The sequence below is a fragment of the Coffea arabica genome, chromosome 1c (genome assembly GCF_036785885.1).
Source record: "Coffea arabica cultivar ET-39 chromosome 1c, Coffea Arabica ET-39 HiFi, whole genome shotgun sequence".
NCBI lineage: Eukaryota > Viridiplantae > Streptophyta > Magnoliopsida > Gentianales > Rubiaceae > Coffea > Coffea arabica.
In genome coordinates this window covers 42,141,804-42,167,725 of record NC_092310.1, presented here as the reverse complement: position 1 = coordinate 42,167,725, position 25,922 = coordinate 42,141,804, and the positions used below count along the sequence as shown (strand labels likewise).

Here is a 25,922-nt window from a genome sequence, read left to right as displayed (position 1 = left end):
AAGTTTCATGGATTCCTAGGTTGTTTAATGTTCCAGCTCATAACTTTGCCAAGTATGCTATTAATCTTGCAGACTCTTGTATATGGAGAGACTCTCCTCCATCTTTTATTTGTCCTGCACTTGTTGCAGATTCGATCTCTTGATTAATAAAATTATTCTATTTTATTATCAAAAAAAAAAGTGTGTTCTATTGTCACATAATTCTTCTAATATTTTAAAATATCCATTTCACCCCCCCTAGTTTTATGAAATGTGGAAATTTAACGATAAATAGGCTATGTAACATCATTAGTTGGAATACCAGGGGTGCCCTTATTTAAATGTTAAATCAAATGACAACTTAACTACCTTGCACATAATTGTAGGAAAATCATGTGCATAAATACAAAAATTATAGGGGAATAAATTGGATACTTATGCAAATTATAGGGAGTTGAGTGAATATTATGATTTTATCACAGGCATTTTTAGAGTACATGTAGTCTAATCCCCTATATCTGATTATACATTCCATTCATTTTTTAATTTATACAAAATCACAGGAGGATTATATGATTATTTTAAAACTTTAGAAGGATCATTTGATATGATGCAAAATCACAAGAGGATTATATGTAATTTACCCTCCTATTATTAATAATAGGATAAACTGCATTTTGCTTCCCTGAGGTTGAAAGTAACGCTGTCCGCTTGAAGTTAAGACACGGACACTTCACGACCTGCCATAATTGTTAGACAAAAGGTATTGGTTCGAAAATTCAACAAAATGACATTAATGCCCACGTACAATAACTATATCAGCTAGAATATTGGGTGCCTAATAGGTGAGAAAATGGCACAATCAACTCACATTATATAAATTATAAAACTTAATAATAACTACATAAAAAGCAGAATCAAGTTATAATTGTAAGGCAGCCCAAAAAGAAACTCCCACAACCACAACTCAATTCTTGCACAGCTCCTCTTGTTTTCAATTCGGCTCTAATATACAATAAAATTTATGGAATCTAGGGTGGATCCTGCAATATTTGCTAATGAAAAAAGTTTTAGAGGAAGAAATTGAGATTTTTTTTTTTGGTACAAGATCCCAAATTCCAGCGTAAGAATTAGTGCCTTTGACCATATTTGCATATTGTCGAATAATTCTCATTCTTCTTAAAGCACTGTAACAAGCAAGCGATGAGATGTTCATGAGCCTATGTGCATCTTTATTTGGTTGCTGAAGTGTCTTCTAGTTTTCAAGCTTTTGAAGTTTCTTTTTTACTAATAACAGTAGTGGAGTCGAGACTAATTGTCAATTGAACTAGTAATTTACCTTAAATTGATATTACTATTATGAATTTCTTAATTATTTTATTTTCCCCCTAAATTGGTATGATTAATATGCATTTCTTCTTCTTTTTTTTTTTGATAAGGGAACCGTAACCACTATTCGAAAGTGTGTACTGGATAAATCCTGCCCCTTGCAATAGTTCACCAACCACATGAAAAAATAAGATGCACTAGGCAAGCCCTGTGCGATGGGCAGATGTCTCAGGAGAGGTTCGAATCCGGATTGGTACGAAAGACATGATACCAAGTCTACCATTTCGATCAGCTCAGGGGCTTAATGTGCATTTCTTATTCAATATAGTATCAAATTTCGTAGCTTAACATGTATAGAAGAGGAATAAATTATTTAGGGGGGCAATGTGAGAAGAAGACGGGACTTTAAATTTGTAGAGTACAATGTCAAATGTCAAAGGAGAAGAATATTTTCCAAAATTCAGGGGACCACGGGTAGGAACGGTAGTAGGTGCAACCGTTCCTAGTGATTTTATACATTTTGCACACGACGTAACTTTATTTGCACAACATGTAACTTTAGAACAAATTTTTGTGGGTCCCACACACGTTGTTAAAAATGAGGTATAAGAAGTGATCTGGACCGTACATTTTTTTGGGGCTAAAATCTGGCCGTGAACAGCTCAGAAGCGGTTCCTCTGATGACCGCTCCTACCCCTCATCCAAATTCAGGGGGATGGGGGGCAATTTTGAGCACCGACTAGACATTATATGAAAGTTGCAAGCCTATTCTTAACTCTTGTAAAGTTTGGGAGGGGAGGAGGTGCCCAGTCTCATTGCATTATGGCTTCACCCTTGCAGCTGCAGTTTCGTAATTTTGTGGCGGCTAATGTTTGTAACTTTTTTTTTGTCCCAAAAGCAAATGAATTTGAGTTGCTATTTATGGCCAAAATTTTGGTGCATTTACCATGATTCAAAAGCAGACCATTACTAAATTTCCAGGTCTCCCCATGTAAAGCAATCATTCGGGGGTACTTGTGGGATGAAGATGTAGTGTTAGTTTTGACTGTAAAATAATTAACAAATTAGGGGCTAAGTATATAGCTTGAGTTACTCAGCCCCAAGCGGGGGCAAACTGTAATTAACTCTTATTGATATTTACTGGTGTTTGATGGCGTACGCCATGTGGAGTGCAGCGAATTGAGATTTCAATTAATTGTAAAAATTAACTTGTGAATTTTTTTTTGACAAATAATAAGTTTAGATTTTAGTGGTAAGTTTGTACTGTTATCATTTTTTAATTTACTAAATAAATTGTTATAATTAGTGACTATATTCCCACCAGAGGTCTTTCTAAAAATAGTAATAATATGAAGATTACAATGTCCTTAATCCTAAAATTTTGATGAATAACAAAACAAATTATTGTCACACCAAATTATTCAAAGAGACAATGGAAAAAAAAAATCCAAGTTTGGAAGACGTATAGAAGTAGAGGTAGAGTTCAAGGAGAAAGTCGAATTACAATAAATATGTTTAGTTTATTCTCCTCATCATAATTTTTCATATAACTTATTTTTGAGTTTATTTATTCGCTATCTTATTATTTACTTGCAAATTGAGCTTAATTTGAAACCAACTCATCATATTTGCTTTTATGTTTAGTGTAAATTTCCAAAAAGTTTGATCAACCTAATTCATCCCCTTTCTTTGATTGTACTCAGCCAATAATTGGTATCAGAACTAAATCTCTCATAATTTTAGCTTGATTGCTAGGTGGAAAGATCACTTTGAAAATTGATGACATTTTTGTTTTGGATGATCAATTCATTATTAGACCACCTATGTTAAATGCAACAAACTTTAGTGGTTAGAAACAAGGAATAGAAATTGTTTACAATCTATTGATATTAGATTGCATATGTTGTAATTGAAGGTCCTCATGAAACAAAAACAAGTTGTAAAAGGAATTGGCATATTACATGGTGTATACAAAGGGAGTCCATGCAGGTCTTTGTACAGAGTGAGAGAGCATTCTTAGAGGTGAGGGAGGTTATACAAGGATTGCCTTTGAAATTCAATTTGTATTTTTTTTTTTTTGTCTCTCCGTAGACATGAGTTTGGTAATATAACCAAAAAACATTAAAACTCGTGTGTTACTTTAATTTCATGCTACAACTTGTGTTTAATTAAATTGTTGTGTTCTTGATTTTTCAAATAGTTATTTATTCTGCATTTAGATCCCACATAAACTAAGTAGTCAAATGCATATTGATTAAGAACCGAAAAATGGATTAGGAAGCGGTGATGCACATGGGCGACGGAGCTTATTGTACTACATATTCTCCTTTCTTTCTTGTTCTTCGCATTATTCTGAGAGATATTTAAGTAATAGCTATCATTTTAGATTTTATGTGTATATTACAGTATTAACCTAATGTATTTGTTTTCAAAAACCTATGTTAACCTAAAATGTACCAGCTTAGTGTTTCTCCCAATTATTTACAATGTCTTTTAGTCATTGTTAGTCTAGGGAAAGAACTTTGTAAATACATGTGCAACTACCGTGGTAGATCAGCATTCCTTTTTTTTTTTTTTTCAAGTTATAATATTTAAGTTCTAATTAATTATTTGAGAGATGAATGTTTTACTGGATCACATATCTCATAAAATATTGAAATCCTGCCAAAAGTTCCTCAATAGTATCGTTTATCCCAAAAAAAAAAAAAAGTATAAAGTTCCTAACTATCAGAGTATTTGAGTTCCTTATTCTTACCAAACATAACTTTTCCTGGTTTCCTGAAACGAAGGAAATGCTGTGAATGGCTATAGATTAAGAATTCTTGTAGCATCGCACAAGTTGTAGCTTTGAAAATTAAAACGTGCATAAAACTGTTTGAATCTTGACTTTTATCACTTGAGATTTTGAATAATGCTAAAAGCGTCTCTAAAATATAAGGATAAGGAGACACGATGACAATAGACTTGAAAAAATTTGTAGTTAAGAATAGTCTATAACATTTTTATTTTCGATACCTATTTTTTACAAAGTTTTCCCCCACCCCGGATGCTTCATGATGGTTTTCTTTTTGTCGGGAGTGAGCAAAGCAGTTGGAAGTCAACAATACTTCAATATCTACCTTGCTGACATTTGATGAAATCTTATCATTTTAGACATTTCATGATCGCAGCACATCTTATTCTTATTCTTAATTAATCTTGTTTGTTATTTGATGAAATCTAATCATTTTAGACAGTTCATGATCGCAGCACATGTTATTTTTAATTAATCTTATTTGTTACTTGATTGTTGATTTATAGCTATGTTTCTAGGCAAGAAAACCTTGGATGTTAATTATACTGAAATGAATCCCATAGACGCGTATAACAGGAGGCCTAGTTAACTGTGGTTTGCCACCAACTTAGGAAATTAATCAAAACAAGTATTATTGTTGTGTTATTAAGCTTTCCTTGATAATGAAATTTTACAATATCCTGATATTTTTGGTCGCATTTCTACAAATAGCTTCTTGTGTTCTGGGACCTGTTTCTTCTATTTTAGGAGGTAAATTAAGATATATAGAATTTTTTTATATAGAAAAAGAAAATTTTATTAATTTGAGATAATGTCTGCGGCAAGTGCGGTAGCAATAAAATCTGGAGGGAAGTCCCTCCATATAAAATCATCAGAAATACAACAACCATATTTAGCAAAACAATGTGCAACATTGTTCAACTTTCTAGGCACCCATGATGTTTCCCAAGTTGCAAAGTTTTGTGTATCTATGAGAATATCATCTACAAGCATTCCACAAGGTGATGCATCCGTGTCCGTACTTTGAATCATTTTAACAACTTTCTGACAATCACCTTCAAGAATAATCATGTGCAAATGAAGGTCCAACAACAATTTGATCGCAGTCTTTGCAGCATAAGATTCAATAACCTTTGGATCAAAAAGTCCTAAAATTTGTTTTGCTAATCCTACCATGAAATTACCCTTTGCATCTCTAATAACAACTCCAATACTTGATATGTCACCACTAGCAAGGACAGTCGCGTCAAAGTTAGCTTTAACATAACCCGTGGGCGGTATTTTCCATTGGGAGAAAATAGATTGTGGACTTGTAGATGTATGCTTAGTAGTCATTGAATTCCTAATTGCCTCCTGAAATTGATTCAGGAAACATAACAAGAAGGATACCAAACTGAGTGGGTCCTTGCAAGATCCATCAGAAACAGCCCCATTGTGATTATTCCATAAATTCCAAAGTATAACAGCAACTAATTTTATTTCTTCTTTCTTCAACTTTATAAGGATATCTTCCTTCTTCAACTTTATAAGGATATTTGCAACCAGCATACCACATTATGAGCTGAATTTAACATGATTTTACTAGACAAAAAACTCAACACCGATGATTGAATAGCCACCGGACACATTAAAAAAATGATTCATATCATCACTTGGAGATTGAAACAGGGCACAAGAGGCATCTAGCAAAACGCTTCGACAGTTGAGTTTGGCATTTGTAGGTAGAACATCGTTGCAGACCTGCCACAAAAAAATCTTGATCTTATCTGGCAAAGTTAAGTTACATAACCGTTTCAAGATTCCTTTTGCCCCATTATGATTATTCCATAAATTCCAAAGTATAACAGCAACTAATTTCATTTCTCCCTTCTTCAACTTTATAAGGATATTAGCAACCAGGATACCACATTATGAGCTGAATTTAACATGATTTTACTAGATAAAAAACTCAACACCCATGATTGAATAGCCACTGGACACATTAAAAAAATGATTCATATCATCAATTGGAGATTGACACAGGGCACAAGAGGCATCTAGCAAAACTGTGACAGCCCCACCTCCCCCTAAGACGAACTAAAGGGGTCAGCGGACCGCCTGCCTAACTCTCGCCAGGACTTAGTCGTTCACTTCAATCCTCAATCGAAACCAGAATAAACCAAGAATAAACATAACCACGATCCAAAACTTAAAGCAAAACTTATGTACATTACTATCTCAAAAGGGAGTACAAACATCGAATATACAAAGGTTCTCAATTCACCATACATCCAGTCCGTGCCGAGCACTGGGGCGAGAACCATTACAAAATCAAAGAACTAGACTAGACTAGTCTATACAGAGCTCTCGTCCTGGCTCGCCGTCCCCTGTTAAGGAAAACAAAACTAAAGGAATGAGCTAAAAGCTCAGTGAGGTTCCGAACACATAATCAAACAATCAATCCAATACATTAAATATAGAGTATCAATAGTTCAAGAAACATTTACAATGGAAAGCGATAATAACACATTCATTAAAAGGATACGGGCTCACATGGAGCTATTCGTTCGTTCGTTCCCCTGTCATTCCCCTTATTCCTCCAATTATTTGAAAATGCATTTTGATAAGTAAAACCCTTCATTTCATTCATTGCCACTCGTTCATTCATTTTATTTTACCCCCTTCCGGACGTTGGCCGGACTCCACCCGACAACAAGGTAATACTCGAGTATACCAAACGTTCACCCAGGGTCAGTAAATCGCCCGACCGAGTCCGCTTCTGGCTCGAGTCGATCAGTAACGAAGGGCAAGACCCAGTTCAGCCAATGGCTTACATTCATGCATATATAATCATTCAATCATTGAAAATTTCACATTCATTTAGGTCGAGTGCGATAAAATACACACTCGCCTAGAAAACTCGTTTTTAGCAATCATTGAAAGCATTTAACATTCAGTCAAATATCCATAACATGGAACAAGGCATATAGTCAAGAGTAACATAACAACAAGGAACACTCACCTATTTAAGCAAAATAACGTCCAAAGTTTCCTTCCGGATAATACTCTCAATCACCAAGGAACCCTAATAATCAAACGAACACATTATACTTCAACCATCAAAGATGTAAGTGAGTCAAAAACAAGTCGAATACGTACTAGTACAAAATATAAATATGGTTTTGGTAGTGAAAAGAGTACATTGAAACCAAAGGACATAAGTAAAATATTTGTAAAACTTAGACTCACTTGTAAAACTTTAAAAATTGCTATTTGAATCAAAGTGGCAAAGAAAACGTAAATACCCTAGATGGTTCACGTGGTATTCGCTCTCAAGCCTTACTCAAGTCGCAAGTATATCGACCTAGTTCTCGAGCGTAAATTTGGGCAACACGCCCTGTGTATTTACCTATTTTCCAGCCATTTATGGCTTCATTCTTTTCCTCAATCAAACCCAAAGTCATATACAAAATCATCTCATTTCAATAGCCATTCCATAGGCTCCAAGTCATACAAGTACAAATCAAGCTAGGAGTATGTGCAGAAATGAAGGTTGAGTCAAGAAACAAAAGACAGATTTGATGTTGTTTTGCGTAACGGATACAACCGAAGCTATGCTTATCGGATTGGGGTAAATTTTATACCGTTTCGAAGCTAAGACAAAGACCTACAACTTTGATGAAGACCACTCAGTCTAGTTTGTAGTGTATCTAAGTCAAAATCTCAAATAACAGAACCAGAATCTCACATTCGGGCTTGTTAACCGCCTTATGCGTAAATGACAATAACTCAGGCTACCGAAGTCCAAACAAGGTGATTCTAGGGGCGTTGGAAAGCTAAGACATAGCACTACAACTTTGATGTTTTGGATAAATGCTAATTCAGTACACATCAGGGTAAACAGACACAGTTAGTGTTGTGAAATATCAAAATTATCCACTGGACTAAACCTATAAGAGTCAGGGGTATTTTTTGTCTTTTCACAAGCTACGTTGCTCCGATTGAGTTGAAATTTTGCAGAAAACTATAAAACATCATTCTCTACAACTTTCATGTTTTGTGTTAAGGTTAGTTCGGCCTCTAACATGGCCAAACAGATTCGGGCAGAACAGGGCAGGTTACTACCAATGGAACCCTAAGCTGGAATTTGTACCCACAAACCAGAATTTTCTTTAAACCAAGTCAACTACCATCTAAACACTAGATATTTCATATATCAAAACTATCAAACCATGACTAATCATCAATCTTCATATTATGGCAGAAATTTCACCAAGAAAACTGAAATATCCATAAATCCACTACAACCCATGCAATTTTCTCATAAAATTACTAATTCAACAACTATAACCACAAATTGCCCATTAATTGAAGTAAAGAAGGAGTTTCTTGAAAATTTACGTTATCTCCCTAAGGAAGATGGTAGTTTAAGCTTTGTCCTCCAAAAATAACTCCACAAACACCCTGAAAACCACCTTACCTAGCACTTTTATGGTGGGTTTTGCAAAATTTCTGGTTGGAGTTCAATATGGAGCAAGAAATTGAAGTGAAAAAATGAAGTTTCTCTCCCTTTCCTTCCCTCAAAATTTTCAGCCAGCTTATGGAGAAGATGAAGATGATCTTGGTCAAATTTTATGTTTAGTAAAGGTGGAGAAAAAATAGTCAAAGTCCAACACCAACCAAATCGCGACACTTGGCACCTTTTGTTTTCAAACTTATCCTCTTGTCTCTCAATTGTAATCTATCTAACTAACCTCCAATTATCTCCTAACACCTTGTAAAATAATAACACTTAGCACAAAACTCACTTAGTCACCAAAATTATATCGCACTAGCGGGTCCCACGTCTATAACGCACTTCAAACTAACGTACACTAACTCATACTAGGAAAATAATTTTAAAACTGTACTTACTTGTAAAAAAATGCATAGAAATTTTAATATTGCCAAGGAAAGTATAAAATGTAGGCAAAGAAATAAAATAATCCTAGTTCAATTGCCGCGCTCAATCGTACTTCCATCACATACACGTATATACATATCGTTCACCCAAATACACGTAATATCAAAACCTTCCTTTGTTGAAAACAAATAGTTAACACATTTTCACTTAACAAGGGAAAGTGAGAATAAACAAAAGGCTAAGAAAATGTGAAAATTTTAGTGTTCTCACAAAAACTGTACGACAATTGAGTTTGGCATTCGTAGGTAGAACATCATTGCAAACCCGCCACAAAAAAATCTTAATCTTATCTGGAAAAGTTAAGTTCCATAACCGTTTCAAGATTCCTTTTGCCATTCCTTTGCTGCCAAAAGCTATGTTTTGCCAATTACCGAATTGTTGCTTGATTAAATGATAAGCAATTCGAACACTGAAAAATCCATTTTTTGTACAATGCCATATGAGTTTTTCTTGATTATAAGTATCACCAATTGGAATACTCTTAATCAATTCTATCTCATTTGGCCATAATCTCTTGTAAAAGATCTTGTTTCTAAGTTCTTCTATTACTGTCAATCAAGTAATCTAATGTAGTATCTTGAGGCAATCTATCCAAACAAGATACAATCTTAAAAGTTGTAGGCCAAGGTAGCTATCGATCTTTCCAAATTTGGATACTTCTTCCATTACCAACCCTTCATCTGCTTCCTGCAACCAAATATTTACGCACTTCATATGTTCCTCTTCAAGTAAATGAGGGTCGAGAACCTAATCTTGCCAAAAAGAAATTAGAGTTCGGAAAATATTTGGCCTTAAAAATCTGATATAAAAGGGAGAAAGGTTGTGTGGCAATCCTTCAAGCTTGCTTAGTAAGTAAAGCTAAATTCAAAGTCTAAAGTTATTTGAATCCCATTCCCCCTTCTTCCTTTGTTTTATAGACCTTGTCCCAACTTATCCAATAAATAGGCCTTTCCTTATTATCATCACCCCACCAAAATTTTGTCATCATTGATTGAATGTCTGATAATAAGGAATCTGGAAATTTGAAACATGACATTGAATGAGTAGGGATAGCTTGAAGCACAACCTTCAGCATTATTTCCTTTCCTGCTTTGGAAAGCCGCTGCTTATTCCAACCACTAATTGTTTCCTGGATTCTATCTCGAATAGATGCAAATACTTCACTTTTGGAATGACCAATAATCAAGGGAAGACCAAGATATTTGTCATGTGCATGAACTTCTCTGATATTAAGAAAACTAGTAATGTTGTCCCTCACTTCCAAATCAGTGTTGGTGATGAAGAAAATGGCTGATTTATCCAAGTTGCTTTCTTGACCCGAGGCAGCTTTGTAGATTTGTAATATAGAGCTTATGTGTTGGGCTTCTTGAAGGGTTGCCTTTGCAAATAATAGTGTCATCTGCAAACAGTAGATGTGAGATTTTCAGGCCATTGTGCCCCACTTGAATTCCTGTAATATTACCACAAAGCACAGTTTGCTGCAACAAGCAAGAAGAAGCTTCTGAACAAATTAAAAATAAGTATGGGGAAATTGGATCTCCCTGCCTTATGCCACGATGAGGTTGAAGATGGCCAAATTTATTTCTGTTAAGTAAAAAAGAATATGAAACTGTGGAGACACATCGAAAAATTAGATTAACAAAGACAGGAGAAAAACCTAAAGCTAACATCATGCCTCTCAAAAATGACCACTCTACCCTATCAAAAACTTTACTCATATCTAACTTAATAGACTTGGATCCTTCTTTGCTAGAATTTTTGCTTGTGAGAGAATGATTCACTTCATAAGCAATTAAAATGTTATTAGTAATAAGACGACATGGGATGAAAGTTGATTGAAAAGGATAAAGGATTTTTTTAGAGAACTTTATTGAACCTATTAGCAATAACTTTGGATGCTAACCTATAGACAGCGTTACATATAATAATAGGATGAAACTGAGAAATATTGGATGGACGCTGATACTTTGGAATAAGAACAATATATGTGTAATTAAAAGAATCAAAAACCTCATGGTTTAGAAATTGAAGAACCCAATGAATGACATCTTTCCTAACAATATGCTAGAACTTTTGGTAAAAAAATTAGAGATATACCATCAGGACCTGGGGATTTAAGAGGATGCATCTGACCTAAAGCTTTATTTATCTCATTGGATGAGTAAAGTTGTAGAAGCGAGTTGTTCATCTGGGTTAACACTTTACTTTGTACTCTACCCAAAATAGCATTAATCATCTCATTTGATGGCTGTGAAGTGGAAAAAATATTACCAAAATGGTCTAAGCTGATATCTTCTAAATCTCCATGCGATTGACACCATTTGCCCTCTTTATTTAGAAGCTCCTCAATTTGATTATGACGCTTTCTCTGAGATGCTTGAGCATGAAAAATGAGGTATTTTTGTTCCCCTCATGATACCACTGTTCCTAATTACTACATTGCTTCCACATGAGATCTTCCCTATCTAAAAGATCTTCTAGTTGATTCGTTAAAACCCCAATTTCAGATTTGGTGGAATCAGTAATTACCCCTTGTTGGAGTTGAGCAATCGATTTCCTTAAAGCATCAGATGCTTTGTTGAAATGACCAAACTTCCACCGAATCCAATGTAAAAGACGCAGTTGACATTCTTCAATTTTAATTTGCAAATTACCAGAGGCATTTGTTGCAGATTTTTCTTCCCAAGATTTTTTAATAACCTCCTCACAGTACTTAGCTTTAACCCACATAGCTTCAAACATGAACCGCCTTTTCTTACTTGTAGTTTCACTATTTCTAGGAAAGTAGTCTGATTTATTAATTTTTAGTAGAATCGGAATATGATCCGAGAATAATGTATGAACATTAGCCTTCAACTTAAATTTCTTGTCCAATTAGATCCATTTATGGTGGCACCAACCACCAAACTTTATCCGACACAAAAGACACTACCTAAACAAGGGCAAGAATGGAAGTACAAGTCATGTACTACATTAAAATAAAGAAATCTGAAAACCTTTCATCTAATGAGGTAAAACAAAAATTTTACACTAAATTGGGGAGAAAAATAAAATATCTGTAAAAGAAGACCCCAATTTTCATCTCCATCTATCACTAGTTAACCAGTCATCACGAACTATTAAATCAATGATGTCTTCTCCAGCAAACTTTCGAAACAAGGATGTCTTGTCTTTGAACTCTTAAATCAATGGTTATTCTCAACTGGACAATCAAGACTTCTCTCTCAATTTGCAAATATTTCTATAGATAAGGCATTGCAATTTTTTCATTTAACTCTCACATATTCTCTACCAGTATTGATGCATTGTTAATTCCAGAGGATTCATTAATTGGGAAAAAAGCATGTGTGATTGTCGTAAAAGTAGCTCATTTGTGGGATATATTTGTGACCAGTTTTTTTGCTCAATATGTACTATACATTGTGTATAGTTATTTGCTCAATATGTATTCTAGATTGCATTTTGTCAAAGAGGCCTGAAAAGTGTTTGATGAAATGCTTAAAAGAATTATAGTTTCATGAACCACCATAGTTTTTTGGGTATGCAGCCCCTAGACTTGCTATGGAGGCATTTCAAGTTTTTCAGCCTCTATTTGATGGAAGGTAGATAGAGGACTTGAAACGAATTTCTTAGAGTTTTTTATGATGATATTGGTGGAGAAGGGGGAAAAGCCTTAGCTCCTCTCTATTTGAGACTCGATGGGTTTGGAAAGCATTGACAATTTAATTCCATAAGTTCTATGCCTAGAAACTTCATCAATTTTCTGATTTTTTTGTCATCTTTGTGAGAAAAAGAACAGAAAAAAAATGAGAAGGCAATGTAACCCAAGAAATGAGATATAGAATGAGAGAAGATCGCAATGCTTAAGGAAAGTTGATAGTTATTAGTAGAGGGTAGTAATAGTGAAAATTTTTTGTTAAGAAACTAGGTATGATTTGGGTTGGGCAAAATGCTTTGATGTAGAAGGACTAAATCAGATTCTCTTTTAACGACCTCTATTTTCTTTCCCAATTTGGTGGAAATTTTGTTTTTCTCCCCTTTTTAATGGAAATCATTTTTTTTTTGGTTCTAATTTTGGCCCAAACCTTGTAATTCCTGGATTGCCCTTAGTTGGGCGGTCATTTTGTGCCTGAAAGATTTTAATTGGTGGTCTGCCCGTGAAAGGATTTAATTGGACAAGGAATTTAACTTGAAGGACTAAATTAGGTTAAAAAGACATTAAGGGATAAAATCGACATAAGTGAAATAGTTCAAGGACTAAAATGGTGATTTTCCGACAAGTTTAATTTAATCTTTCTAGATTTCTATAAAGAGAAAACATAAATTTCTAAGGCCTTGGGGTGGTCCTTGTTTCCAAATCAAATCTTGATGAACTTATTACATGCTAAGGTGTTTTTTTCCACCTATCAAGAATAAACTGTGGGAGATCAAGGAGGATATTAGCTCCATCTGAGTAATTGTCCGCCTTTTAATACATTGAACTGGCTATTGCGGAACTATTACTCATGCGAGAAAAATAAAACTCAACTAATTTTTCATTCTCCCTATATATAGCATATCTATCTTAACAAAATAATGGTGATATATATAATGTAAGAGGTTTTATGATTGCACAACCAATATGGAACATAGCATTTCTTCGAATGCAAGGTAACCATCAAGTGGGAGTATTCCGTCTAACATATTGTCAAGACTATTAGACTATGCCAATCACATGAATTTAAAAATTGAATTAGGCTGAGACACATGAAATAACTATTGTATGATGTTTCTATTTCTTCTTTAGGGTCATTTCTAATGAAGACCAACCACAAGCCTGAGTAATAATTGTTGAAAAAAGAAACTTCCTAAGCTACAATATCTTCTTTCATGTTGTTCCATGTGTCCATGATCAAAAGTATCATCGCCTTGTTGCCTCCTATCTGCTGTTTCCCCATCTTTGTTGCCACATGTTTCGCCAGTCTCAGTGTCACCACCCGTTTCAATGTCATCTCCATGTTCATAACCTCCTCTTGTTCTGCTAACCCTACCCTTTTCCCTTTCCCTTCCCGTTCTTCTCCCACTTCTCGAAGTATCTATTGCTTCATGGGGAATGCGTGATCTGTTGCAAAAATGTGAATTAATTTATGTTCACAATCATAATCATATGTACAGATGCTACTATGAAATAACTTACCCTCGGTTGGGACGGGGGTGGGATTTGACTTCATATGCTTTCAGATGCCATTGTTTATCCCTAAAAAGGTGACGGAAAGAAAACGCATAAACAAAACATAAATGACAAAATTCGACAACAACAAGTTGTTAGTTTCTAGCACTAACTTAGTCTGAGAACGGCAATGGTGAAAAACAAACATGGCTCTCTTATATGATCTTCATAGTCACCAAAATAAAGCAAGTTTCTGATTGGCTCTAACTTGATGTAGTAAGAATCCACAATTCCACGAGGCATGTATGCCTCGGTCTCTATAGCAGTTCAGTTTTTCACGGTCTAGTCATTTCTACACAATCCAATATCAATTAAGCCTTCCATTTCAATTATAGATAAACAAAGAGAAATGAGATGTACAAGATACCACCTACAAGATAAAATAGAGAAAAATTCAAAGAAAAATTTATCAAATAAATAAGGAAAGTAGGAAGAGCAAAAGTTTTTGAAATTCACCAATCACCACAGCTAAATGCTGAATCAATCAAATCTTACTGCCCAAAGCATTATTGTGTCATTCTGTTGTTTGGGGTGGTAAAAGTGTAGGAGAAAATCAACTCAATTAGGAGCTACAGGGCTTGAGAAAGCAACTCGAGAAAGAGGGGCAATATTATTGAAGATTCAAGAGAATGAATAAGAACAATACTAATTTTCAAATTGTTGTACCCTCCTGTTGCCCGTCCCTTTTATACAAGAATTTCTACCATCGCTATTCTACTACAAAATTCTGCTATAATAGCTCTAATTGATTTGATTTAGCTCTATCAGCCGTTTGCCAATAAGTGTGTTAGTTATATCTTTGTGCTCGATCATCTCCAAACCAAGTTTGATAAGAAGGTCATTCGTTGTATATTCTCGAGTTATGATAATCAATTAAAAGATTGGAAATGTTGTGACCCTACAACTTGAAAATCTTATGTCTCATGAAATGTGGTGTTTGATGAGGCATCGTTTTAGTATTCACCCCAAACAATGTTGTTACCAAACTTGCAAGATTTCGAAGAGCAACTGCAAGAGAGATCTGATGATCAACTTGAAACCAAGAAGTTAGAAGCAAACCAATAGGGAGCCAAAAACATAACAAATTATCATTCACCTAAGAAGATAAAAAGTTCTTAGCAAACAGTAGTACATGCTCCAATCCCAAAAGATGAAAGGCCAAGTCAATACGAGAAGATTGAATGTGATGATAATTCTCTTATACAACTACGGAGATCAACCAAACAAATGTGATGATAATTCTCCAAATCCCAGGTATGCAATGCAACTTTGATAGAAGATGATGGAGTAGTTGAACCATCTACTTACCAGGAGGTAGCTCAAAACTCCAAGTGGAAGAAAATCATGGAGGAAGAGATTCAAGCACTCAGACAAAATGAGACTTGGAATCTTGCTCCAAAACCAAGAGATGTCAATCCTATCTCTTGCAAATGGGTTTACAAGGTTAAGACTCGTCCAAATGGCTCAGTTGAGAAGTACAAGGCACGCCTCATTACTCATGAATTATCTCAAAAGTATGAGTTAGATTATGATGAAATGTTTAAAAGTAACATGTTTGAAATCTTTCTAGATTCTATAAGGAGAAAACATAAATTTCTAAGGCCTTGGGGCGGTCCTTGTGTCCAAATCAAATAGAGATGGACTTATTACATGCTCAGGTTCTTTTTCCCACCTATCAAGAGTAAACTGTGAGAGATCAACAAGGATATTAGCTCCATGTGACTAATTGTGCATCTTTTAATACATTGAACTGGCTATTATGGAACTGTTACTCATAGGAGAAAAATAAAACTCAGCTAATTTTTCATTCTCCCTATATATAGCTTATCTATATTAACAAAATAATGGCGATTTATATAATGTAAGAGATTTCATGATTAAACAACCAATATAGAACATAGCATTCCTTCGAATGTAAGGTAACCATCTAGTGGAAGCATTCTATCCAATATATTGTCAAGACTATTAGACTATGCCAATCACATAAATTTGAAAATTGAATCAGGTTGAGACACATGAAATAACTATTGCATGATGTTTCTATTTCTTCTTTAGGGTCGTTCCTAATGAACACCAACCACAAGTCTGAGTAATAACTGTTGAAAAAAGAAACTTTCTAAGCTGCAATACCTTCTTTCATGTTGTTCCATGTGTTCATGATAAAAAATATCATTGCCTTGTTGCCTCCCATCTGCTGTTTCCCCATTTTTGTTGTCACATGTTTCGCCTGTCTCAGTGTCACCACCCGTTTCAGTGTCGCCTCTATGTTTAGAGCCTCCTCTTGTTCTGCTAACCCTACCCCTTTCCCTTTCCCTTCCCCTTCTTCTCCCACTCCTTGAAATACCTATTGCTTCATGAAAAATGCGTGATCTGTCACAAAAATATGAATAAATTTATGTTCACAATCATAATCATATGTATAGATGCTACTATGAAATAACTCACCCTCAGTTGGGACGGGGGTGAGATTCGACTTCATATGCTTCCAGATGCCATTGTCTATCCCTAAAAAGGTAGAGAAAAGAAAACGCATAAACAAAACATAAATGACCAAATTCGACAACAACAAGTTGTTAGTTTCTAGCACTAACTTAGTCTGAGAACGGCAATGGTGAAAAACAAACATGGCTCTCTTATATGATCTTCATAGTCACCAAAATAAAGCAAGTTTCTGATTGGCTCTAACTTGATGTAGTAAGAATCCACAATTCCACGAGGCATGTATGCCTCGGTCTCTATAGCAGTTCAGTTTTTCACGGTCTAGCCATTTCTACACAAGCCAATACCAATTAAGCCTTTTCATTTCAATTATAGATAAACAAAGAGAAATGAGATGTACAAGATACCACCTACAAGATAAAATAGAGAAAATTCTAAAGAAAAATTTATCAAACGAATAAGGAAAGTAGGAAGAGCAAAAGTTTTAGAAATTCGCCAACCACTACGGCTAAATGCTGAATCAATCAAACCTTACTACTCAAAGCATTATTGTGTTGTTCTGTTGTTTAGTGTGGTAATGGTCTAGGAGAAAATCAACTCAATCAGGAGCTACTGGACTTGAGAAAGCAACTCGAGAAAGAGAGGCAATATTATTGAAAATTTAAGAGAATGAATAAGAATAATACTAATTTTGAGATTGTTGTACCCCCTTGTTGCCCGTCCCTTTTGTACAAGAATTACAAGAATTTCTACCACCACCATTCTAATACTGAATTCAGCTCTAACAGCTCTAACTTATTTGATTTACCTCTCAGTGCCGTTTGCCATTAGGTGTGTTTGTTATATCTTTGTGCTCGATCATCTCCAAACCAAGTTTGATAAGAAGGTCATTCGTTGTATATTTGTGGGTTATGGTAATCTATTAAAAGATTGGAAATGTTGTGACCCTACAACTCGAAAATGTTATGTCTCATGAAATGTGATGTTTGATGAGGCATCGTCCTGGTATTCATTCCAAACAATGTTGTTACCAAATTCGCAAGAATTGGAAGAACAATTGCAAAAGAGATCTGATGATCAACTTGAAACCAAGAAGTTAGAAGCAAACCAAGAGAGAGCCAAAATATAACAAATGATCATTCACCTAAGAAGATAAAAAGTTCTTGCAAACAGTAGTACATGCTCCAACCCCAGAAGATGAAAGGCCAAGTCAGTATAAGGAGATTGAATGTGATGATAGTTCTCTTATACAACTACAGAGATCAACCAGACAAATGTGATGATAATTCTCCAAATTCCAGGTATGCAATGCATCTTTGATAGAAGATGATAGTGGTTGAACCGTCTACTTACCAAGAGTTAGCTCAAAATTCCAAGTGAAAGAAAATCATGGAGGAAAAGATTCAAGCACTCAGACAAAATGAGACTTAGAATCTTGTTTCAAAACCAAGTGATGTCAAATCAATCTCTAGCAAATGGGTCGAAAGGTTAAGACTCGTCTAAATGGCTCAATTGAGAAGTACAAGGCACGCCTCATTGCTCATGGATTATCTCAGAAGTATGAGTTAGATTATGATGAAATGTTTAAAAGTAACATGTTTGAAATCTTTTTAGATTTCTATAAGGAGAAAACATAAATTTCTAAGGCCTTGGGGTGGTCCTTGTGTCCAAATCAAATTGGGGTGAACTTATTACATGCTCAGGTTCTTTTTCCCACCTATCAAGAATAAATTGTGGTAGGAAAGAAGTCTGCTATATAATTTAAACATCCTAAAAATCTTTGTAATTGATTTTTATCTTTTATCTCATCTGGGAATTTAGTAGCAAATTCTAAAGCTCTATTAATTAGTTTTATTGTCCTTTGATATATATTGTGTCCTAAAAATCTTACTTTAGTTTGAAATAATTTTATTTTTGGAGCAGAAACAACTAGTCCATTTTTCTTAACTATTTTTAAAAATATACTTAAATGTTTGAAATGCTGTTCTATTGATTCTGAAAATATTAATACATCATCTATGTATACTATGCTGAATGAACTATAAGGATTGAAAATGTCATTCATTATATTTTGAAATTCTGATGGTACATTTTTTAATCCAAATGGCATAACTTTCCATTCATAATGTCCAAAGGGTGTTGTGAATGCTGTTTTATATCTGTTTTTTGGATCTATTATTATTTGCCAATATCCTGATTTCATATCAAACTTTGAGAATATTTTTGCATTAAATAATCTATTGAGTAAATCTTTTTTATTAGGAATAGGATATCTAATCCATTGCAATACTTTATTTAAAGGTTTATAATTTATTACTAATCTTGGAACTCCTCTTTCTTTTTCAGCTTCATTCATCACATAAAATGCAGCACAGCTCCAAGGTGATTTTGAAGGTGTTATTAATCCTTTATCTATTAGTATTTTTATTTCCTTCTTACAAAATTCTAGTAACTCAGAATTCATTTGTATTGGTCTAGCTTTTGTTGGAATATTCTTTTCTTCAAAGTCTTTTTCATAAGGTAATTCTATCATATGTTGTTTTCTATCCCAAAAAGTATTAGGAATATCTGCACAAATTTCTTTTTGAAATAATTCTTCTAGTTCTGATATTCTTTTTTATATTTTAATATCATTTAATTGTTCTTCAATTTTTAAATAAGATTTTTCTTCTTTAATATAGCTTATTTGTTGTTGTACTTTAGTAATGGTATTTATTGTTTTATATATTGAAGATGTTTGCAATGTTTGTAATTCCTTCTGTCTTATTGGAGTTAAGAATTTAAAGGTAATAATTTTTCCCATTATATTTACTGAAATTCCTTCATTACTTACCAAAAATGGATATATTTGAATTAAAAAAGGTGTTCCTAATATTACATCATGATTTATATTATTTACAATTATGAAATTATGTCTAATACAATATTCATTATTGCATATTGATCCTTTTGTAAATTTGTATTTTACTTTTAAATCTTCTCCATTTGCTACCATGAGTTTTTCATTTGTTCTTTCACAATATTTTGTGGGGATGATTCCTTCCTTAATACAACTTATATCAGCTCCATTATCTATTAGAGCTACAAATGTTTCTTTGAAATCTTCTACTGTGATAGTTACTAAGGCAAACCATTTTTGAAAAGTCATTTTTTCTATAGTATTTATATATTGGTCTTCTTTTATTGGGTTTTCTGCTATTGATATCTCGTTTGTTTTAGTATTAGAGGTTGAAGGTTGATTGTTATCTATTAATGTTATTTTTGATTCTATTTCCAAGTCTTTTAATTTTAATTCTATTATTTCTTGTTGTAATTGTTTTACTTGTATTTTAAGATTATTAATTTCTGATTGAAGATCTTTAGTAGTTTCTTTTTTCATTATATTTATATTAGGATATTTGTCTATTAATTTAGAAATACTAAAAGGTTCTATTATCTTAGGCATTTTATCCTCTTGAATGATTAAGCTTTTTAATCTTTCTAAATATTCTTTTTTAGCTATTGGGTCTTCAATTTTTTCTATTATGTCTAACAAAAATTCTTTATCTTCTTTTTTAGTTATGACATTTATATATTTTGGAGTACAATTACAATCTTCTTCACTATCTGAACTAGAAATATCATTGAAATAATCATCTTCTGTATTTTGTTCCTTTTCATTTATTAATAGATTTATTAATTTATTTTTAATTTCTTCTTCATTAGAACAAATTTCTGTAATTTTTTCTTTTAATCTACATTTGTTTGCTTTATGTCCTATTTTTCCACATTTATAACAAATAATTTTCTTTTTAATAAATTTTCTCTTTTTAGTTGGTTCATTTTCCTTAGGGTTTTTGTGTCTTATTTTCTTATTATATTTTTTAATCTTCTTTTTGTATGCTGATGGTGATTTAATTCTTTTAATTCCAAATGCATCACAAAATGATCCTACTTCTTTTTGTTTTGATCCATATTTTATTTGTAATCTTAATTCTGAACATAACATTAATCCTTCTTTTTTCACAAAAGCAAATAGTTGTCCAAAAGTAATATTCTCGAATGAAATGACATCTGTTCCTATTTCTTTTTGTAAATTATCCATTATTCTTTGTGAAAATAAGCTTGGTAATCCAGTTATGAATCTTTCTTTCCAGAATGAAGCATTACAATCTGGTCTTCTTAATACATTTGTTAAAAACATATCTTTATACCATCTAAAGTCTGATAATGTTGGACATCTTAAATTTGTTAAGAATGTTTTATTAGAATTTAATTCTTCTTTTGGATTTCCAATAAATTACATGACTATTGTTACAATTAAAAATTCTGCAGCATCTGACTGTATTTGAATATTTCCTTGATCATCTTCGATTTCTTGTGTATGATCTAATATTGATAATTTATCTTGTAATGTTAAAGCATTATCCCACCAATTTTTTAATTGTCCAGTGAATCCTGAGACTAATAATGTTGCAATATTTCCTTCTTGAATATTTTTAATTTTGTAGGCTAATCTAGCCATTCCCATTTCTTGTTAATTATTTAATACTTCATATTCAGCTTTGCCATCTATATTCCATTCATATATTGAATCTCCATCATATTTAGTAGTTCTAAATCTTGATCTTTCTTCATATTGAATATCTGGAGGACTTGGTCTAGGATAATAATTTTTTAAACTTATCATTTTCCAATTATTTCTGTTATTATTATAATTTTTTCTTTTTATCCTATTCATTTGATTTTCTTCTGTTTCTTCAAATTGGTTTTCTATGGGTAAAATCATATCTTCTTCTTCTTCTGATTCTATAGATGTTTCAGATATATTTTCTATTTCTTCAGTTGAATTTTCTTCTATTATTTCATCTAATGTATTTATTTTTGAAGTCGAAGGTTTAGATTCTGTGGTTATATTTTGTAAGGCTTGAGATATTTTATTTAATAAATTATCTGTAGTATTTATTTTTTGACTATTAATATTTTGTACTAAATCTTGCTCTTTTTCTCTTGTCAAACTTCTGGGTTTAAAATGAGGTGCTGAAATATCATTTGGGAATTTTAAATCTGATTTCTTTAGAGTATCAATTTTTGTATTTAATATTTCCATATGTTGAGATATTGTATGTAGAATTTGATTTGTATAATTATTTTGTTGATAGACTTTTTTAAGATCTTCTAGGTTTATTGAATTATTTGTATTTGATTCTGCTTCTCTTCCTTTTTTAAAAGGTGAGGCTATAATTTCTCCTTGTCCCATATTAATTTTTACTTCTTGTAATGGAGGATGTATTGAAGTTATAACTTGTTCATCCTTTAATTTCCATTTTTTATATAAATTAGTTTGAACATTTATCTGTGGTGTATCATAAATATTATTTATTCCTAATTTTGAGGTATAAAATGTTAACCATGTAAAGAAAGGAAAATCAAACTTTTGTTTATCTATTTCATTTTTCCATTCTATAATTAATTTTTCTTTATATTGTGATTCTAATTGAAAAAACCAAATTCTTTTTTCAGTATTTTCTTCATCATCAAAATCTTCTTGTAAATATTTACGATTTATTTTATATGGTATATCTATTACATTTATTTCTCCTTGCATTTGTGAATGAGTTGGAGAATATTCTGATTTATTTTGATTTATAACTTCTGGAACAGGTGTTTTATATTTAAAAGTTGAAGTAGTTTCTAAAGGAAAATTTATTTCAGTAGATTCATAATTAGAATGTCTAGCTGGTATCCATGAATAACTTGAACTAGGTCTTTCTCTTAATGAAGCAAATCTTATTAAAGTATTTCCATCAAGTTTTTCTATAATATCTTCGGCTGTAGTTTGTTCTATATTTCTTGCTATTTGTGGATTTCTTATTTCAAATTCACTTGGTATTGTTATTTAATTCCATTTTAATCTTTTTGGAGTATAAGTTGTAGGTCGATCAGCATCTACTTGTAATAAAGTTGTTTCTTCTTTAAGAGTTGGAGTCATTATAAATTTGGGATTTAAATGAGATGATAAAGGTCTGTAATACATTCTGTATATTATTGCAAAATTCTTTGTATATTTTTCAAATTCATTTCCTTGTAAATGAACATCTAATATAACTGAATTTAAAATATGTGGGTCTGTTAGATCTATTGAAAAATTTGGAGCACAGTTAAAATATATAGGTCCATTACAAACATTTGTTTGAATCATAGAGAGTAAAGAAGTTTTATATCTTTTTAATCTAGTATCTCTTAATGCTAAGTATATAGGAGCATCTACTCCTAGATGGAATAAAGGTTTTACAGCAATTTGTATTAAACCTATATGAATGTATCGATATCCTTTACTTAGATATTTTTGAATTGTACTATGATTTAATAATGGAATTGTTTGATATTCTTCTTGAATAGATATTGTTTCTTCATGAGTTTTATCTGATAATGCTGTTTTGAAATCTAACGAGCCAATTCTATATATATGTTCTATCTTTTCTTCTGGAATAGTCCAGTCTGAATTGTTTATGGGCATATGATATTCATGACTTTGTACTATATTAGCTTGCTTTGAATTAGATCCTAATTTAAATTATCTAAGAAATGCAGCCATGCTTAATATTTAATTAAATTTTTACTTAGACGGGAACAACCGAGCACTATGCCTGGAACATCCTATCCTGGACTTACCAACGGTCTAACAAGGCATCAGGTTTTACCAACGTTTTCAGTAAAAGTTTAATAAAATATGTAACATAAATGCATGAAATAGCCAAGTTAAAATAGAAACGTAATTCGAAATAAAGCAAATATAAATGCAAAGTTTAAATATGCGTATGCACTTTAAACAGGGGTGTGGCTCTGATACCACTTCTAACCCAGGTACTTGTATGAATGCATGTATTTAATTTCACTTGCAATAAGCATAAAGTTTGAACTTGTAATAAACATAAAATATGAGGACTTACAATGAAAATTGGATTTGAGTTGCACAAATACGGAAGTCTTGATTGTTGAATTTCTGGTTTCAAACTCTTGACTTTATGGTACAAGAATGAAGAAAGCTTTTGAGTAGATGGGAGTAGGTAGGAAAATTAGAGAGGTTTACAAGAGAATTCTTTCTATTGTTGCTATGAATTTTTCGCCGATGCCTATCTTCTAAAATCTGGTTCTATTTATAGAGGCTCGGGGCTTCACTTGAATCTTCATTTCAGTCTTCATTTGAATTTGAATTTCATTTGCTTTTGAGAAGTGGCCGATATGTTTGAGTGATTGCTTCTCCTTTTGAAATTGCAACCCCTTTGATTGACTTAAAAGTCATTTGGGTCTTGTCCGCATGGTCCCCCAAACGGATCAAAAGTTGAATCAGATGAGCCTGTTGACTCCTCTATTTTGTCGCTTTTGTCATCCTTATCTTACTTTTGTAAATAGTCCAAATATTCTTTGAGCATCTCGGGATTCTGCATCATCTTTTTCATCAGAAAATCATTTGAAAATGCCTCGGATGCCATACTGGTCACTTTTTCTTTATCTTTTTTCTTTGGAGTGGTTGGATTAGGTAGAATAGTAGTTGGAGTGGGTGGCATTGTCGTTGGAGTGGGCGACAAAGTTGTTGAAGCAGTAGTTGAATCTTTTGTCCATTTGAGCTTTTCTCCGGTTGTTAGAAATCTTATCACGTTTGCTTGATCTCCGAATTCCTGATTGAATCTTGTCCACCATTTAATTTTGAATTCTCTGACTAGAGACATTGGAAGTGGCTTTTCTAATTCTTGATGAATTTTGAAATTCCAGCAAAATATCCATGGTACTTTGAACTCCATATGGACATAAGGTAATTCTATCATATGTTGTTTTCTATCCCAAAAAGCATTAGGAATATCTGCACAAATTTCTTTTTGAAATAATTCTTCTAGTTCTGATATTCTTTTTTGTATTTTAATATCATTTAATTGTTCTTCAATTTTTAAATAAGATTTTTCTTCTTTAATATAGCTTATTTGTTGTTGTACTTTAGTAATGGTATTTATTGTTTTATATATTGAAGATGTTTGCAATGTTTGTAATTCCTTCTGTCTTATTGGAGTTAAGAATTTAAAGGTAATAATTTTTCCCATTATATTTACTGAAATTCCTTCATTACTTGCCAAAAATGGATATATTTGAATTAAAAAAGGTGTTCCTAATATTATATCATGATTTATATTATTTACAATTATGAAATTATGTCTAATACAATATTCATTATTGCATATTGATCCTTTTGTAAATTTGTATTTTACTTTTAAATCTTCTCCATTTGCTGCCATGAGTTGATTGGTTTGGTGAAGTAAATGTTTTCTTTGGATTTTTCAATGGGGCTTTGAATCTGTTGAAGAGATCTTATAGGAGGAAAAGTTGGAGTACGAGCAGCTTGACTATAAGTCAAAGCTGGAAAGTCTTGTAGAATTTGAAATCTATTTTGAGAAACAGGAGTAAGACTCATCTCATAATCCTGAGAAGTCTTTGGCCTAGAAGTGCCTGCTTTTGAATCCATAATCCTGCAAAATTTAACAAATAATTTTGTTAAGGCTTTCTTTGAGTTGTTGAATCCGAGTTTTAATATGTTGAGTGTCCTCTGGAGGATGCCCAGCTTTTTCTAGGACATTTTTAAAGATAATATTTGAATTAATCTGCCTTTTTAAAAGAAAGGCCTGTTCTTTTGGTGTAGTTGCAGCCCAAAAGCTGTGTCTGATATGGACTGTGTCATGGTTTTGAATTTGAGAATAAGGAATTGGTTGAATGGTTTTGTCAGGATTTTTAATGTAGTAGGTAAAGTGTCTATGAGAGATATTTGAATCTCTTTTTCGAAGAATGGGGTTATCTCTTTCAGCTCGGAGTCTTCGAAGATATTCTTTGTGAGTTTCACTTTCCATTTCCCTGTAAAATTTCTCTTGTCAAGAAGTCAGGAAGAGAATTATTCTCTCCTTTGATAAATTCAATATCAAAATCGAATACTGAAAGAATTGCTTGCCATCTTGCAAATATTTGTTTAGAAACTATGTTTTGAACATCCTTTTGTAAAATTTCTTTTGCTGATTTACAGTCTATTCTGATTAAAAATTTTTTATTATATAAATCATCTTGAAATTTTGATATGCACAAAACTATGGATAAAATTTCTTTTTTAATAGTTGAATAATTCTTTTGGGGGTCAGACCATGTTCCTGAATGAAATCTAACTAATTTTTCTTTTGAATTATCTAATCTTTGTTTTAGTATTCCACCAT

General features: G+C 32.7%; 1 protein-coding gene across 1 annotated transcript; it reads right to left on the bottom strand.

Annotated features, from left to right (window-relative positions):
• Positions 1 to 4,900: 4,900 nt before the first annotated feature.
• On the bottom strand, positions 4,901 to 5,650 carry LOC140005323 (uncharacterized). The gene has a single exon (XM_072046170.1). The coding sequence runs from the start codon at positions 5,648 to 5,650 to the stop codon at positions 4,901 to 4,903; it is 750 nt and encodes a 249-aa protein (XP_071902271.1).
• Between the last annotated feature and the right edge of the window lie 20,272 nt (positions 5,651 to 25,922).

Coding starts and splice junctions, on each gene's coding strand:
- LOC140005323 (XM_072046170.1), bottom strand. CDS start 5,650: ATGCTGGTTGCAAATATCCTTATAAAGTTGAAGAAGGAAGATATCCTT.